The 19,450-nt window shown below is 33.2% G+C and overlaps 1 protein-coding gene across 2 annotated transcripts; it reads left to right on the top strand.

Moving 5' to 3' along the window:
• The first annotated feature begins 1,055 nt into the window (after nucleotides 1–1,055).
• Nucleotides 1,056–7,466, top strand: LOC149781924 (uncharacterized). Of its 2 annotated transcripts, none has more exons than XM_089936126.1 (6): nucleotides 1,056–1,128; nucleotides 1,733–1,912; nucleotides 3,954–4,088; nucleotides 4,868–4,975; nucleotides 6,889–7,006; nucleotides 7,256–7,466. In XM_089936126.1, exons 2-6 carry the CDS (start codon nucleotides 1,733–1,735, stop codon nucleotides 7,369–7,371), a joined length of 657 nt encoding a protein of 218 aa, XP_089792252.1. In that variant the 5' UTR covers nucleotides 1,056–1,128; the 3' UTR covers nucleotides 7,372–7,466. The 2 variants fall into 2 exon arrangements, with proteins under 2 accessions (XP_089792252.1, XP_089792250.1); XM_089936124.1 differs by having other exon boundaries at nucleotides 1,056–1,144.
• The last annotated feature ends 11,984 nt before the right edge of the window (nucleotides 7,467–19,450 follow it).

Here is a 19,450-nt window from a genome sequence, read left to right as displayed (position 1 = left end):
GATGTGTTGTGAAATTGGATTGTAAATTTGTACCAGAAAATATATCAGGAAGAAAAACTTGTCTCTTGGTTTTGATTTTTATATTAAAGACCTACACTCATGTTGATGTATGTGTGTGTGTGTGTGTTAGCAAGATTACCTATGTCCAGGTCAGATTACGTCTATACTACAGATGCCGTACCACACAAGGCACTATACCAGTTAGTTCTTTAATCGGTAAGCTGTCACTCTATTCCCTTCCCGCTTCACAGATTTCTAAGATATTCAACTGTATTAATGTATCTGAGTAATTCTGCAGTTTACTTAAAATTTGCAAGTTCAGACAGGATGTGAACAGATGTGGAATCATATATAATAAGCACGTCGAGTGGTTTACAGAGTGGTTTATATGTCTTAGACCTCATAAAATCAGTTCGGACAAACGACAAGAAAATTAAATTCAGCTTAAATTGATATAATAATATTTCTAAATTGTACCGTTATGTATGCAACGTTTCTATATTGATAGGGTAAAGTTATGTATCATTTGAGGATGTTCATGATATTCGTTGTCTCCAGTGGGAACGGTAGGAGACACCGGTATATTTTTAAAGTATCTGCAAAAACATATTGTTAAATATAGCCTACATTAATAAATGTAGATTTCAGCAGTCTATTTATCTGAACATATAACTTTTGTTATTTTTCGTCTCATACTATTGGAGAATATGCTAAACAATATGTAAGATATGCGGAAATTTATTTGTATTCAACGGCTGGGAAATATTTGGCAACGACAGTTTTCCCCATGGCATACCGATCGAAGATATTTTGTTTAGTTCATTGATGAATCCTATCAGATATAGATACAATCAAGACATGTTCACTGGTAGATTAGTCTCCTTATCAGTTTTCTTACTGTAAACGTCTTTATGTAATATTTATTTTAAGACTGCTTCAAAACAAAGAATGCCAGAAATTCGGTAATCTACTGGTCAATAACAATTTCCTTTGCCGAAATTTCATTAGACTCGAGTTACCTAACAGGAAATAAACTGCAGTATATATGGAGAATACAAAAATGTGAAAATTCAGAAGTTTGTCGAATCCTTCAAAACAAATAGAGGCAGTGACAATTCTTGATCAGGGGTAAGAAATTTCGAAGGTATGATTATTCGTTGTAAAATACGTCTGATAGTATTTTGACAGTTCAACAAGTTGGAGAAAAAGTAAATGACGCTTTGTTTAATATATTCTGAAAGCCATTTATTTTGTAGATAAAACCATTTAGCGACTATTCATCATTTCTAGACTTTCATCACTTTTTTTAGGTCATAGCGATCAAATAATCTTTAATCTGGTTTGATTTAACATTAAAAGTAATTTCTAAGTATCCATTATTATACTGGTTTCTCCTGGTTGATGAGAGGGTAACACTGATATATTAAATTATATAATTTACCACATTTGATCTAAGCAAATAAAGACAACAATGAATCCAGTTTGATAAAAACCGGTCAAATGAATCTTATTACAACATGCCTGAAATTCGTGAAGCTTTAAGAAGTGCTTTGAATATGGTATTGTGTAAGCTAAATTGAACTAGATATTCTGTCGGTTCCTTGTTCAAATCTGCTTTGAGCGCAGGCAAAACCTAAATTAAATTATTCAAAGCACTAAAGCTTTTTAGCGTTATAGAGAATTACACTAAGCCATTTGCATCGACTTCAAGCACTTTATTTAATCTACATAGATGATGTCAAAGGTCTATTTCTTGCTGGGCATATGGCTGTTTACCATACCGCTGAGTCATGCATTACCGGACACACGAGCCGATAATGTAGACGGTCTCGATGAAACCCTTGAGCAGCTGATAGCGAAAGTCTCGACTGCTGAAAGGGAGAGGGGACTTATGAGGGAAATGGCAGAAAACGTTTGTATTTAATAACTTCAATGTTAACGAATATTCACTTTTTTCATACAGATACACAGAACACTGGCCATGACGACAAAACTAATTAAGCCTTTTTATCGAGGCAACCGGTGAGGTCATCCGCCTATGCCGATGTTTATATGTATGCTTGTATTTGTATGCGTGCATCCGTGTATATGTGTATACAACTCATTCGCTGAATTGCCGTCTAGTTATCATCATTTTCTCTATGAACGTGGTTATCCACAGAGCAATGTATCAGTAAATTATCAATGCTATATATATATATATATATATATATATATATATATATATATATATATATATATATATATAAAGGATATTATACGCTATGATATAAATTTTAAGTCATATTCTGGTCGATTTTTGTGCACATGTTATCTAGACAAATTATATAAGCAGGTAGTAGCTCCGTTATCACATATAAATGTGGTATAAATAATACAAATATACGATAATTCGAATGAATATAATTCAAGAAGACAGAAAAAAACATTTAGGAATTAAAACCTCTGAAATGTATTCAAATATTTGCATATTGTAGTTTTTAGATACATATTTTCCCTCCTTTTGAATAAAGTAAAAATGACGAAAACAACAACATGAATTGAATGCAAACAAATCAGAGCAATTACTAAGGACAGCATATTTTATTCATTAATAGCTGACACTAAATGATTTGGACGAATGTGTGTAAGGATTGAGTGGGTCATAATGTAATGTGCAAATCTTTTAAATATGACTCAGACATATGCATGCTATCGTTGTTAATATTTTAAAAATGAATTTATACCGCACATTGCGTCTTTCGATTAGAACAGCGTACTTTTAATGTTCTGTTTTTGTCGAAGTTAATACCATTTACATGAATGTCGATGGTATGCAGAAGGGTTGCGATCGTGGGCAGATCTTTTTAAAATACAGTAAAGCTGGAGAGTTAAAGTGCATAAAATTTATTGTGGTAAGGAAAAGAAGAAATTTGTTCAATTGCAAAAAAGTTGTATTATATAAAAGAGCGTTGTAGAGAGTTGAATGCTTAAATTATTTTTAAAGAATCAAATATAAGCTTGTAGATTCTGGTTTAAAATTAGTAAATGTTTCAAATTGTAATTTACAACAAATAAACTGAACTTTTATACGGAATTATTTCATGTTACACTCGTGAATCGTTTAATTCCTGAATGATGAATAAATTAAAATTAATTTTTCTAGGGTCACTATGTACTGTGAATTTCATTGCTCGTCATGAATTTTGTACCATTTGATAGCATGGTAAAGTATTGGCTCCAAAATCAAGTTTCAAACTTTGTTTCATCATGTACGACTTTGCAAATAATTGGAACTTTTTAGAATAAATGGACGTTAACGCCTCTTGGCTTATTGAGGCAGAGAGTTAAGAATGTTAAATGAAGTGGAATCTGAAGGGGGGGGGGAGGGTTCGTTGGAATACTTGTTAAATGGCAGCCTTACAATATCTTGATAATCAAAATTACTTGAAGCAGTGTTTGAATATGAAGCAATGATTAACTCAGGAGCAGCCAAAGGTCTTTGCAAACTCATTGATAGTTGAAAGTGGTCGTTGTGGTAGTGCTATAATTGCGAAAACATTTGAGTGTTTTTTTAGTTTGAGAAAATTAAATTGAAATTGAATAGAAATTGCATACCATTTTATTTGTATTTGGCGAAAATGAAATTGAAATTGAGTAGACACTGAGTGTCATTTTAATAGCATGTGTGAAATATATAACACTTCGAATATCAATTTTTTCTGACGACCAAGAAAACATTAACATTTTGCCAGTGAAAACTTTGATGATATATCTAAAGATAGATCCTTCTGATCTAACTTTTCACTAACAAAATCTGACTATTTTAAAATTAGTAGGATATTGTAGATAACATCTAACTGGAAATATTCTTTCTCACCACGGCTTTGATGTAATTTTGTTTCTCGTTTTTTAGAGTGTGAAAAGTAAAGAATACACATGCGGTTTCATAATGTTTCTCAATTTTTTATTAGCCGGGAAAAGGCATCCGCGAGAACGAAAACAGAAGAGAAACTGTTCAAAAGATTGGGGACGGTGAAATAACCAGAGTGGACTTGTCTGATGAGAAAGGACAGATTAAAGAGCAACGCTACCGAGACTGTGATAACGTTTGTGGCCAAAATCTATAATGCCCATTTTTATTTATATTTAAGTTCGATTCATAGCACTGTAAATCGAAGTTGCTATCATGTTAACTTACACGATAAGACAGTTCAGCATTCTTTTGAAATATATATAGCAATGTACATTATTATTATTATCCATTTTTCTGATGGTATTCTGTTGGTTTCCATGCTCATAACTCGTAATGGATAATTAGATAAGAAAACATAAAGTTCAAAGTAGTAATAAAGACAAGCTTTCAGCAATTAAGTTAATAATATTATATATCCACTTTTATCGAGATGCACGTTCTGTCTTCGTTTGCACTATTTGCAAAAGTTACGCAACGTTGTTCGTCGTAAGTAATTGATCTGCATTTGCTGATATTACTGGACGCAAATGAGAAACATTAACCTGAATTGTCTTTCCAACGTTGAGCTGTACCATTTTGTTCTGGTTACAAAACGTATTGGTTATCAACGGTCAAATAATTTGTACTCAGGGTTCTTGCTATGTCATAAAGTGTACTCTGTGTTACGTTTCTTATATGTATATTCATTTTACAATGACAAACTAACAATGAAAGGATATTATAAATGAAAATAGCTTCAGGAAGAAACTAAAAACATGTATTTCTGTAAAACAGATGAAATTATGTTAAAATACAGAAATACTAATATTCAGATTGTCATTCTTGTCAGGAAGACAATACTAAAAGAAAATGTATGCAGAATATTCTAGCAATGCTAATTTTTCTTCGTTTGATTTTGTCCTTATTATTCAGAGAAATGAATTGATTGTGATGAAGCCAGGAACCCAAGCTGAGCAATGCTTACTTCATGACATGGACGACAATCAGTATTCATATGAGTGCGAGAACAAGGGAAACAGAGTGAGCATTTCTCTGCTTTGCTTTTAACGATTCATATTTCAGTATTTAAATTTTTCTTTGGTTACTACGATTTAAAGCAATTTGGAATGTTTTGGTTCATACCTGTATGAAACCAATTGTTTTAAAGTCACGCCTACCTGTACTACTTTTCTGCACGTAATACTCAATGAGAACCATATCTAGAATATAGGACCACTCAAACTCAGATTCTTACGTAATATTTTAGTTATGAACCAAATATCAAACCTGTCTTCAAATAAGCGTGATATCTTTGCTAATGTAACAAGTAAAATACACTTTGATTGAATAATCATCGTCTGCTTACATATCTTGATGATGAAATACATATGAAATCTGTATACCGTTACAATATGGAAATTTGAAATTTTGTTCATAGAATAAAATAAAGCCAAATAAAAGGACAAGTAAAGAGAAATATATTTTGTGGCCAAAGGTGGTTCGAAATTTACAGCCTTCACGTTAGGAGCGCAACGCTTTAACCAACTGAGCCAGCAAAGACTTTACATATAAGGTATTAGATACATTATAGAAGTCTGTATAGTCTTCTTACGTTAGATCTTAATCATCAATCAATTACTTTTCCTCTTTTCAGATAAATGAGATATATTTGCTAATTATACAAATTAACTCCAATTTAAATGAAGAAGTAAACTTCGTCTACTTAAAATCTTGATGTGAATACATGACGGTACAGAACGAAATAACGTTTTTCACGGTTATTTCTTACCGTCCTAAGCATTTATAAAAATAAAGAACATAATAGTTTTCCCTGAAAACAATGAAATAGTCTTTGTGGACGATGATTTTTGTCGTGCAAATGTGAATTTTGATTTTGTAAATGAAGTGGTGCCCTCGTCTTCAACTGAGAAGTGGGCATGGCTTAAAAAAACAATGCTTTTCTCAGATTGGATATATATATATATATATATATATATATATATATATATATATATATATATATATATATCTTCACTGTTCTGTATTATTGCGCTTTATGAATGAAATTCAAAATAGGATTAAATAAAAGAATGATATTAAACTATGAGTTATTTAACTATTTATGCTGTTGAATTTAATAATTACGATTGACTATTTATTTTTTAAAATTCAACGAAGTATGAACCGAACAAAGCGTTATGCAAACTTCGCCTTTTAGATTATACAGATTGCACATCGTTTTTTTCGGTTTATACTTTGTTGAATTTAAAAATAAACAGTCAGTCCTTAATTATATTGTCAAATTCACTGAGCACTTCTATGTAATGAAGCTACAATTTAATCTCAAGAACCAGCAATATAAGCTCACGGTTTTGCAAGAAAGTCTTTCAGTGATGTAACAAAATTGGCAAGGACCAAAGATTGCAGACAAAATCCACATAACGTTCCAGTTTGACAAGAATAGACAGAAGAATTGTCAATACTATTAAACACATGTACGTCTGTACGTTTGTCGTTCCTTGTTAAATGTGGCTGTATGTACTGCCTATGCGAAAGTATTCCTGGCCATCCTTTTGTAGATTGATCCAGCTATCCGCCATTCAGTAATTATGTATATCCTAAATTCCTTAAATATTTGAGTATTTATTTACTCCATATTTACTTTTTTCTTTACCCTGTACAAATTAGCAGGATGGCTCACGTTTATTTTTGTCGGTAGCTTTTGCGTTTCACAGGTATTTTTGTATACTAGAAATAATATGGTATGGATGTTCCAAAAACAAAACTGCAAGTGCATTATCATCAACGGAATATTTGCAAATGTACTTAATAGTGTTAAATATAGATTACTAGACATGCATACGTTTTCTCATAATATTTTCTCATACAAGTGTCAGATTGTGTCTCTATTACTTTTATCCATATCATTCAGCCTTGTTTGTTTCATATTGAAGGTAGCGCATCTGTATCAAATAACGGGAAAGATCAAAGACAAAACGTTTCTGAAAGCGGCAATTGGAATCCCTCTCTGCCAAGATGTGTCGTTGAGCATGATGGAACCCATGAATCAAGGTTAGATTACCATATTCTTCGTATAGAGATGCTTATTTCTACAATATGTATGCAAATTAAACACTTATGAATAGTTTGTAAATAGCCAAACCTTGCTTATAATGTACTATGTTTACCTCTACAGACGAGATGCAAACGAACGTAAATTCATCACATACTCTCCAATACATTTTGAGGTAAAGAATGTATCCAATGACGCCATAGAAATCAAACTTAATATATGTTTTTCTTTTCCTTTCATTTACATAGATGATGTTCAAAGAAGAGAAATGACGTTGCAGGTGGCAGCAAGAGAATGTAAAACATTCTGCTGTAATTCGGGCTGGTGGGGCTCATGTGCAAATGAATGCGTTGCTTGCGGTTAAATTTATCACAACGCTTCCATCTGAACAAGTCGGTGATTTAAATGTTTTTGAAAATGATTGATATCATAAAAAGATAAAAGAGCATGTTTATTTTATGCACGTATTGGTTTTACTTTTTTTATACCCATAGTAATTTCAATTGTTTCTATCAACAAGATAACCCAATGAAAAAATTTCCATATACTTAAAGGAAGAAGATTATATATATATATATATATAGATATGTATATATATATATATATATGTATATATGTATATATATATATATATATATATATATATATATATATATATATATATATATATATATATATATAATCGATTCGAAACTCGAGAAGCATATAATGAGTGGATTAGAATAGTTTCACGTTAAAGAACGATATATGCCAGGTTACATAAGTAACATGCATATTTGGTATATTTGCGCGTTTGTCGTGTCTATGCACTTAGATTATATATATATATATATATATATATATATATATATATATATATATATATATATATATATATATATGATCATTCATTTACCATCTCTCCTCTCTATGTCTCTCTGTCTCTGTCTGTCTCTCTGTCTCTGTCTCTCTCTCTCTCTCTCTCTCTCTCTCTCTATATATATATATATATATATATATATATATATATATATATATATATATATATATATATATATATCCAATGGAAAATGTGCTACACTAAAAAAATCAATATTTTGGAAACTGAAGAGTAGATACAAGATTATAAGCACATATTTTCTTGTCGCAGCATACCATGGATTCTAGAAATTAGGTGACATTCAGTGTTTTTAATAACCACTTTAACACAAAAAAGAAATACATTTGAAGTTAAATCAAAGACTATATATTTGGATTTGTGACTATGTTCAGTGACCAACTTCAAAACGTAAAGACTTTATGGGTGGTTATTCTTTTTATGTTTTGAATAATTTTTCGCTCAGTAATCTAACTATTAAATTTCACTGAACTTCTACCTCAGTTCTTGTGGAAGCAATATCTATAAATTTCACGGCAAATGTTAAAACTATCAGATTGTTGACTGGATAGCTATCAGGAAATTTAATGTGATACTGTGGTTATATTCATCGGATTATACACTGGCACGTACATCTTATATTGTCGACTGGTAGTAATACCATCTCACATTGATGATGGTGTTTAGCACATAATGAACGATATCACGAAGAATATATATTTCAAACGTTTGCAACAATATTACTTTTACAGAAAATTTCACTAGTTAAAGACGTACAGAAGGGTATTTTCATAGTTTCAATCATATATGTCATCCACCCATCTCACCGCATTAAAGGGTATTTAAACCTATATCTTAAACAATTATCACAATTCAGCGTCTATGCATGTTTTAAAAATAAAATAAAGAATCTTGACCCATCTGATTTTCAACAGATTAATTTGAGGATTTGTGACAAGTCGGACATACAATCTGTGTACCATTCACTATGAAAATAATACATACAAATCAGCATACGAATATAAGTCATAATATTTTACTAGCACCAAATCAAAACATTAGCATTCACATTTCTTGGGTATTGTTCCCATCTAAATTGTGAGAGCGACGTACTGAAATGTGCTATGAAACCCCGTTCGAGAAAATTATTAAAAGGATCAAACATGTTAAAACAATTTACCGGGGATGGATTCCCATACTGAACATGCCGGCCTAATTGAGATTTGAAATAGTCTTACTTACGGCTGACGGGGGCATTATACATGTTTAAATTGGTACCATAACCCATATAATGCTAAACGACAACACACTGCCATTAAGAAAGGTAACTCTACAAATGCAGCCATATTTTCTTTGTACTCTTTCTTCTTTTTTATCAATCCGATCACATAAAATATAAACATTGACGAGCGACACGCATGCTTTTTTGTCGTATGGGTTGAAAAGCAAATTTTCTTCCATTCTTACTGCACAGAAGGCCAGGGAGCAATGACACTAAACGTGTCAACTTATTATTTTCCTCCTTTGGTGTGATCTTGAGATTTTAGAGCCATGAAAACTTTTACCAAATTTAATGAGTTGACGTTGCTGATGACATTATAGATTGTACATATGTTTAAAATGGATGCACGCGAATCATCAAGGGAAACGTTCGAAATGTAGTATATGGTTAGTTGTAATTCTTTAGTATGAACGTATACTCGAAAGGCGGACATTTTAAATTTCACCTTTGAAATCGTCATTATGTTATAGTACGAGCTAAGCATCGACGTACAACCTGTGGACTCAACACGGCAACAACCGTTGGCCTAGGCATGGTAGGAATTGCGACGATGGCGACTATCATAGGCACCTCGCTCGGAGTTGTCGTCGGCGCTATATCAATTGTAACCAGAACACGGCCAGTGCTAGTAAAATACTTTTATTCCGATTCAATCAAAAAGTGAGTTCCGTCGAAAGTGAAATTACTACCGCGACCTAGTTCAACACGGTGTTGGTTGAAACGGAAAACTTAGGACCACTTGTTGCACAGATACGGAAACGGGAACATAGAGCGTTCGAGGCAGAACCGAAACAGGCAATTGGTTTGCATGCATAAAAATAGAGTAAACGATCTAGCGCGGATCCGTGTTTGTACGTGAGTGCGGGCCATATCCGTGTTTGCACGTCCCGGGTAAACAAATTTAAGAAATGGGATAAAGAGGGCGCGAACTCGGTCCTGTAACGTCGGACGCAAACACTTATTATAGGGTTGCTACATTTCTGGTAAGGAATGTTGCTTTTTCACACGTTGTGTACAATGTGGTGTAGCTAGTTTCAAATAGTCAAAACCTCTTATCATAGCATACACCACAATGCTAACTATAATTCTCCACCATCCATGTACTTTTCTCTTCATAAGCCTTATCTTGTTTGATCGTTTCCATCTTCAATTTGTCTGCTTTATATTTCTTGTATTCTTGCAAACGCTTGTCATTTTGTCTACCATGTTGTATTCTACAAGCACCTTTCGCTTTTGGCGAGGCTAGATCTTCGATTTTGTCTTCTCCACCTCTAATTTAAATTTACAAAATAATGGCATATAAAGACCAATATATTACGAAGTTTGCATACATGTAGCTTTGAAATAAATTTAAATTTGTGTTATCATTATTTTGTATGTAACTTTAACAGGTCGAATAAATAAATACAATGAAATGATCCAAATGCAAAGAAAAAAGTGACTAGTTTTTACAAAACATAGGTACTTTTGTAATCGTTTACCAACAAGTTATATGATAATTATTAACTTAATAAATGGAACATGGAGAATATAGGTCACCCCAATGAATACCAGAACAATTACCAAAACAACCGTACCAACACGCTAGAATCTTAAGACTAATTCAATTTGCAAGGAGGAGAATTGACAGTGCAGTAAAATCTTTACTAGTTTAGATGCCATTATTTTTATCAATTTTAGAGCAATAGCCATCAGACTAAACGTAACTGTAGCATTGATATGTATCTCTGAACTTGAACAAAGGACGTAAAAGCAAGTCTATTTCGGATATGTAAATGCACAATATATCATCCAAACAATATGCCGGTAAAATTGCTGGCAGAATACTGTTTGGAAGATTTTGTACAAAACCACAAAAGTCTCTGTGCATACTGATTCCACATTTATACGACAAAGCACGTGGTTCGTGATACTTGTAGGTTACATCTAGGATAATTGCTTGGATAAGCATCAAATTCAGTGCAATCGAAAGCATGATGAAGCATATCGTTTGAAGCTTAAATAGCGAAAAAATAGAATTAGACTATGGTTCATTACTGCATAACCCAACACGTCCAAATTATGTCACATATCACATACGCTGACCCTGTAGCACACGTTGCAATACTGCCAATGTTTATTCACCTTTCCATATCCATTTACAGTATATATGGTTATAAAGTAAGAATCTTGACAGTGTTCACGTTATGAGTGACAAGTATGTTTTAAACGCCAAAACAATGACCCAGGACATGTTTTGTTTTTGCTTACCCATAACATGTATACACGGTTGTAGGTTAGGGATTTAAACAGTTTCAAGTGATGAGATAGGAACAACCAAAGGGACATAACACAGGGTCTGTATTGGGTATTGGATATATTTCTAATTTCGTCCGCCTATATATGGTGCTGTGTTTGGTACATAAACAGTTTCAAAGTTATGACCGAGCAGCAAGTACTATTCCCCACGTTTCGGATCTCAACAATTTCCAATTTATGACCCGCTGCAGTATCCCGAGAGGACACATCCCTGGGACAAGATCAGAGGATGTAATCCAAAAACATTTTAATATGTTCAAGCCTTAGCGTTGACAATAACACAAACACAAATTCAGAACTCTACCTACGGTTATTAACAGATTGAGATTTGAAGAAAAAGGAAACCATCCCCATCATTGATCACACTCTTAAACATCGTATAAACTTTTGAAAGTACTGTCCACGTACTACTTTGAGTCATATCTCAAAGTCTGAAGTCTCTATCTACAAAGGTGCAGGAGATAAACCACGTTGCTAATGGACAGGATAATCGATGGTTTGACCGACATGCAGAAAGACATAATCCCCAACTTTTTCGAAGGGATGCAAGTTATAAAGTTAATTTCCCATTTTTCAGTACTTAGTTTCAATGTTTTGATTGATGTACAAAGTATACCTTGTATGGAGCACCTTGTCCATGGTACTGAAACCACAGCACATAAATTTACATGTATTTCAACTTACAGATATAACTGATAAGTACACAAATCTATATTGACAAGACCCTTATTAATTTTAAATATAAATTATGTTTCTATTACAGCTACAGACTATAGATCTTGCGGTCATAATATCATTTTCCATTTGCAATAATATTATGAGATTCTAACTACCTTAAACGATTTAATTAAATACAAATCACTCTTTACCCTTAAACTGTAGAAGGAACGACGGTGAAGTATGTACAAGAAGTGAAAGGGACCAGAATAATAGCACATTATAATAAATGCACACTGCTGGCTCATTTAGCATTAATAGTGATATTAAACAGTGGGATAAGATACGGTAAAGCACAAAATGAAAGGTCGAAGCGGTGAAAAATATTAAAACGATATTCTATTATTCCACACTTACTCTCCAATATTCCTCCTTACTAAGTTTTAATCCGTCAATAATGACTCCGCCCTCCCCCATCCTCGCCCCTCCATGTATATCATATCAACTTACTTGTAGCAATTTTATGTACGTCAACACGTCTAATTCCGTTATATACGTTTGCTATTTATTCTTTTCCGTCTATATCTATTTGACCAGTCATGATCCACAGTCACAGGCGGTTATCCAAATGGCAGAGTTCTTTTTGGATTCAGGTCTTCGTTATTCTAACATTCTAATGCATACATGACGTCATCAGTTTCTACGGTAGCATAGGTAGTCATTATATGTGCAAATTCACTGTCAGCGAATCGTGGAACTCAAAAACAATTCATTTGTTCTAAGCTGAACAGAAACATTTTACTGGTACATTCCCATTCAACGAATCTAATCTAACGTGTTGCACTAGTTGTAAAAACGAAGAGAAAATAATGTTGTAAACAGTACTTGAGAAAAAGCAGAGTAAATTAAAGAGTTTTCAACCTTTATGTGAGCTTTGTTGATAATCGGAGTCCTGTTTCAACACTACCGTAGTGGTATAATTCCATTTCATTGTCCTTACTGTCTAGCAGAGCAACAATTGTAATTAAGAGTTCACATATAAAGCAAATATCTGCAGGTGTTTACAAGCATGGCACACAGAGTTTAGTTTTAGTGGCTTAGCTTGAGTGAAAGTCTTTTACTTTAGCATGTCTTACATATCAAATGACTGTATAGTCATCTGATAAAGAAAGCTGCAAAATTGCAAACAACCCGTTTCATCTTAACTATGCGATTAGTTTGTTTTGAAGAAGGGTCCAAGTGGTTATCAGAGGACATAATTTCAGTGACAAAATATCTCATGTTTTCATTCATTTATGTCTGAACAAAGCAGAAAGTATACAGTCTGATATTGTCACTTATGTCACAATTAGTGAGGATTTTCAAGTCCGATGATCAATGATTTTGAGTCAGCCCTGACACATGCAAGCTCAATTAAGTAATAATCGAAATGGAAATTGGCAATATCAGGTGTTTCTGTTACGAACAGTATTATTCCTGTAGCTGTATCTTCCTCCAGACGACTTCTTTCATTTAATTCGATTTTGTGCGCTGAAAACTGCGCTCAACCAGCATGTTGGTTACTGGATTAGCCAAAGAGTAATTGTAAGCACAGGATATATATATATATATATATATATATATATATATATATATATATATATATATATATATATATATATATATATATATATATATATATATATATATATATGAAGAGAGTGAGACATACATACATGCATACATACATACATACATACATACATACATACATACATACATACATACATACATACATACAATGAAGCTCCTCAAAACTAAATAGTCGGAATACCGAAATGCTTTCAAGATGGAAATTTTGCACATGGTCCCGAAGTTTCCTACTTTAATAACATCATTTTTTTTCTTAAGTAAACTGAAGCCACTCTACTCTGAAAGGCGAAACCCAATGTCGATCGCAAATTGTAAGTGTACAGTGAAATAAATGCAATAAAACCGTGACTCACTTCCAAATTGGACATGTATTTTAGCTGCTAAACCCTTCAAAGGCTTGTATACATGGTCGATAGAAACCTTGTGTTGATGCGTTAAGTAAGACACAACACTGTCAGACGCTGAGCCAATATATTAACTGTTAGCAAATACTTTAGTTGGTTTATCGGAGAGTAAATCAACCAAAATTATCCCAAAGGCACGAGAGGTGCAAATAATATTCGACATAAGTTCCAAAATAGGCCTACTGTTTCAAGTTATTTTGATATCGAATGAGAAATAACTTCTGTTGAAAGATAAAATGCTGGTCATTTTGGATGTAAGACCACTTCATTCATAGGTGCAGATCCCACAGCTAGGAGAACATGTGTAATATTCTGAAGATATTTCTTATTTATCGAAACTGTTCAAACACCCATCGAAAATCGGCCAATGGAGTTGCATCAAGGGCAGCTAATCAGAGACCAGATATCATCATAAATATTCTTAAATTGTGTTTATAATCAAAACCGTCCAACAACTTGGTGATGTGAGATAATACAACAATTTTCATCAACATTTGAATAGAAATGGAGTCAATAGAGCGTCGAAAATTTCTTCGTATATCTGTGTAAGAACATAAGTATTATTATTATTTAAAATGAATTGACGGTAATAACTGTTACCGTTTCCGTCTAGTTCGAGTGCTTTAATCAACACACTTCTTCTTTGCACATTGCATGTACTTCAAATGCACTCAGCTGGACGCCATACTTAATTAATTTGCATTATTGTATATTTTGTATTGACTGCATTTGTTGCTTTTCTCAGGATTCGTATTAGATAGAGGATTTTGCATTAGCATGTTTAATATACCTATTTAAGCCAATATTTTAGAGGCCTGGCGGTGATTATCTAATATTAACGTATAAAACCAGTTTGCCTGTCATTGCCAAACTAACATACGTTCATTGAAGTGTAACTTTAAAGATGAAGTATTCTTGTATGTTTCTTAAACCTTTATTTGACCTGTGTCGTACATCAACTGCATCCAATAATTTTTGTTCACTTTCTGTTTAAAATACATTAAAATTTTCTATTCTTGAAAATAGGAAAATGAAGATTCGTATCGACTCTTAGATTTAAGACCGGTTTTTACTGTTCTCTATATTAGTATCTATAGTACTTTTAATACCTTGTAAATTATCATCTGAAATGGAGACCAATTCTTTGAAACTCGGCTATGAAAAATATCATGGAAAGTCAGCGAACTAGAAAAATAAAGAAAACTGTAATGCTAAATGTTCAATTTTGTTTTACTGTAATGTAATAACATTTATCGGTAATGTGCATTTTTATGTTTTATCGGTGTGTTTATGTTCACGTCTTGTACATACGTACGTAACAACATTCCTTCTACAATTTAAGGAAATATATTAATTTGTATTTAATTAAAATTGTTAGGCAGTTTGAATCTCATATTTATATGGTAAATAGAAAATTAGGTTTTACCTGTAAGATCTGTAGTCTGTAGTTGTAACAGAAGTATAGACTGTATTGAAAATTAAAAAGGTCTTCTCAGTATAGATGTGTATACTTATAAGTCATATCTTTAAGATGAAGTATGTGTATATTTGTATCTTGTGTTCTCGTGTCATGAACAAGTTGTTCCAGACTGCGGAGATCTGTCTGCGCCGGTTCGAGTCTCGCATTCAGCCAATGTGGGTATGTGAGAAAGCTTGCCAGTAGCTTCTCGTGGGTCAGTGATTCTTTCGGGGGTATTCCCGGGTACTTCCTCCACCATTAATACTGGCCGCCACGTATAGCCTTACGTGTGCTGAAAAATGGCGTTAAACCCCACAACAACAACAACAACAACCAGACTGCGGGGACCTAAATGCTACCATCCCTCCAGCCTGGGTCAGCCACAAGGTTACATCCTTGGACAAAGCACGTTGCTCCAATTGACCAATCGCCACTTAACAATCATGCTGATCCAGTAACCGATCAGCGAGCGTAAATTAGACACACTTGCAGGCAATACTTACGTCCGCCATTTTCCTCCGACAAGCTGCTTGTGGTAATAAAGAATTGATTATGATAAATAAGTACAATTTTTGCAATGATGTGTTGATTTTTGATCGATAAGGGTGACAAAAAGGCATCGGGAGCCTTGTAATTCAGAGTGTCGATACCCAGATCGTCTAAATGGAGGAATTAGACTATTTCCTTTCCCGAAACATAGATAAAACTTTGATGGATAAAGACTCATTTTGTGGTCTCGTGTACGACAAACTAAATATGGAAAAAATTATGGCAATTACAACATGTTTGTTTGCAAAAATATATCGAGAAAAGCATGTCCCGTCGATGGCTTGAAGGGAACAAAGAATTAAAATATATATGTAAAAATAAAAGTTTCTAGAATATGGGTGGAGAACCACCGAACTTTCGGCTTTGGCGTTTATTATTTTTCTTGTATAGAAAGTACTGAATCCCAGACTGCATTATTTTAAAGTTTGACAATGTACCGTTTAATGTTGGCTTGTCCCAAAAACAATAATGTGTCGCCTCAATATTTCAGACACTTGAGTGACTATTTACTTTTCACTGGGCTGAAGGAGAGGTGGGAATACAAAAATGTAATCATAAAGAAGTACAAAAACATCGGTTTCAGATAATTATCGTCCGATATATTAGGCATACAATTGCATGCTTAAATTAACAGACATAACTGATCAAAATTCTATCTGACGAACATTAGAACTTTAAAAGTATTATGTACAACAGTATAATTCTAAATAGTAATTATTTATGATTTTGTTATTAATTTTAGTTCATTTACTTCCAATGCAGCATGAACATAAGCCAGATAAAATTAATAAGGATGTCATTATATACTAAATGCATTAACATCTTATGGAGAGAATTTTCTTGTACATGAATAAGTTATCAAGCATCTTAAAATTTATTGTTATAATTTAATGATATAAAACACAAATATAAATATTTTCTAATGCACTATAATTGATGCAACTTTGATTTTACGTTTATAAGAATAATAAAAATCATGTTCAATGAACATATCACTTAAGCTGAAATATATTTCTTTGCCAAATACTGCATGTTTCTCGGAGGTTAGCAGGGCGACATGTCGCGTGATTTGGTAGGCGGAATGATATATCATCTCGCGTAAGGTCATCCTCGGGGATCAATAACCTATTAGGGTTGCTGTGACGTTAAGCACAAAATCAAACCAAATCAAACAAGTGTGCTTCCTGTATAAAATGGGTAATCAGTGTGCACAGAACTGGTGTAATATTGTAAAACAAATTCTTCCAAATAATATTCTGCCCGTAATTTGTACCGAAACCAGCCTATTGATTGGATGATATTGTTTACATTTACACCTCGGAAGTAGAAGGAATTTTGTTATACTTTGTTGAAGTCATAGATACTAATCAAGGCTACATTTATTTTTCGTGTGATGGTGGTTACGCTAAAATTGATAAAAACAGGGGTATGGAAACTGATAAAGATTTAATGCACTGACAATTGAGTAAGTGTAAAGTTTCCATGGTTGTGGTACCCTTTGTTTATTTTGTAAGGTTTCTGGTAATCATTGTTGTGACATATATGCTCCGTGTTCCATTTTCCAACTTGATAATTAGCATATACTTTCAGACCAGCGTTACAATACCTACAGGTTTTGTAAAACCTTGTCACTCTTTTCTCTTATTTTCGCTTTGAATGTTCTCATTGTATCCATTTATTCAACCTTTAGAATTTATATACACATAATGTTAACATAAACTTGCTTTTGTTTCAAGGCTTCTTGTACGTACACCTCATTTTACTTTTGCTTTTATGTCATTATTTTGTAACTTTGAATGGGAATGGGGAAGACAAAATCATAGATGTAACCTCACCATATAAGAAATTTCATTGAAGAACGAAACTTGCTAAACAAATTACAAGATAGCTAAAGCAGTAACTTGAAAATAAAAATGATCGAATAAGATAAACCTTATGAATAGAAATCTATATGGGTCGTGGAGCAATTATAGTTTTCATTGTGGAATATTTTGACTCTTTGAAACTAGCTCATCATTTTGCATTCATGGCATGAATAAAGTAAAATTCCCACCAAAAATGTAGTAGTCATTTTCTAGGCGACTGAGACTGTGGTTAGCGATCTGGGATCATGCCTTCGTTGCCCCATAGCTCTAAACATTTTTCCAGGGCATGCAAACAAGGATCCTTCACGAGCAGGTACCAACACAGTACCGAGCAAGACTGTTGACTCCGGTTTTGCTTCATACAAATAAATTACCTGTTTTGGTTCTGACTCAAACGTGCTAACGTCTGGTTCTGTATCTGTGCATTAAGTGGTCTGAAAGTTTATCTATTTCCATCAATACCATCTCATACGCGACCGTGGTAAAATTTTTATTTTCGATGGCCACCAAGTATCATTTTCTAACTGTATTGAAACTGCTTTGGGTGTCCGTGGGAATTTGTGAATTAACACGTGCTTGTTGATGTAACCGTAACGAAAGTTGTTTTACCTGCCCATCCTATAGCCGGTTAAAATTAATATAGCCGGAAGGTAAAGCAGAGCGGCGTCCCTATGATAGTCGCTGTCGTAGCAATTCACGTTATAAATAGGGCAATGGTACATGGCGAGTACGAGTCATTTCTTAAAAATCTTATTCGTATTTCAAACACCGGATCATTTATCGGGTTTCTACAAGGAACTGTAGACAAGAACATTGAACAGAATACAGTATGCGTCATCGCCTTCCATCTTCGTTATTTCGTCGGGACTCGAACTTGAATTCATTTGAACATTTTATTATTAGGACTTCTAAAAGTTTATTCGTGGATTATTCTTGGATTTGATTCTTAAAACCGTAAGTTCTTATGTTTTCATTATTACAGTATTTCTCCAGGGAAATAAATTATTTGTTACATTTTTCAAAGCTTCTTGTTTTCACTCTCTCTTGTGTTACTTTTTATTCGAGCCTAAACACGTAACATAGGATATATTCGTGTAGACTGAAACCAAATGAAGTGTAACTAGGAATGAAGTGTCAGTTAGCTTCGGCACAGATTTGAATTTGGTAAGGAAATTAAAAGTATTTTTGATATATGAAGGTAGCGATTGCATCCGTGGTTGTAAAATATGATCAATATATTGCGATATATTATTTGTAATTGAGTTACATGTAGAAATAATTGGTCTACCTGGATATCCTAAAGGTAATTCATTATTAACCGTTGTATGTATTTTGGCTAAAATATAAAACTGAGGTGTGCGTATTTTATTTGGGAAGATATCTAGTTCATCATATATGGAACAATTATGTATGGAGATTTGATTAATACATTTGCTTTTTT

The sequence above is a fragment of the Sinohyriopsis cumingii genome, chromosome 15 (genome assembly GCF_028554795.1).
Source record: "Sinohyriopsis cumingii isolate HCF-2022 chromosome 15, ASM2855479v2, whole genome shotgun sequence".
NCBI lineage: Eukaryota > Metazoa > Mollusca > Bivalvia > Unionida > Unionidae > Sinohyriopsis > Sinohyriopsis cumingii.
The sequence above is the reverse complement of the archived record's forward strand: the minus strand, read 5'-3'. Positions and strand labels throughout refer to the sequence as shown.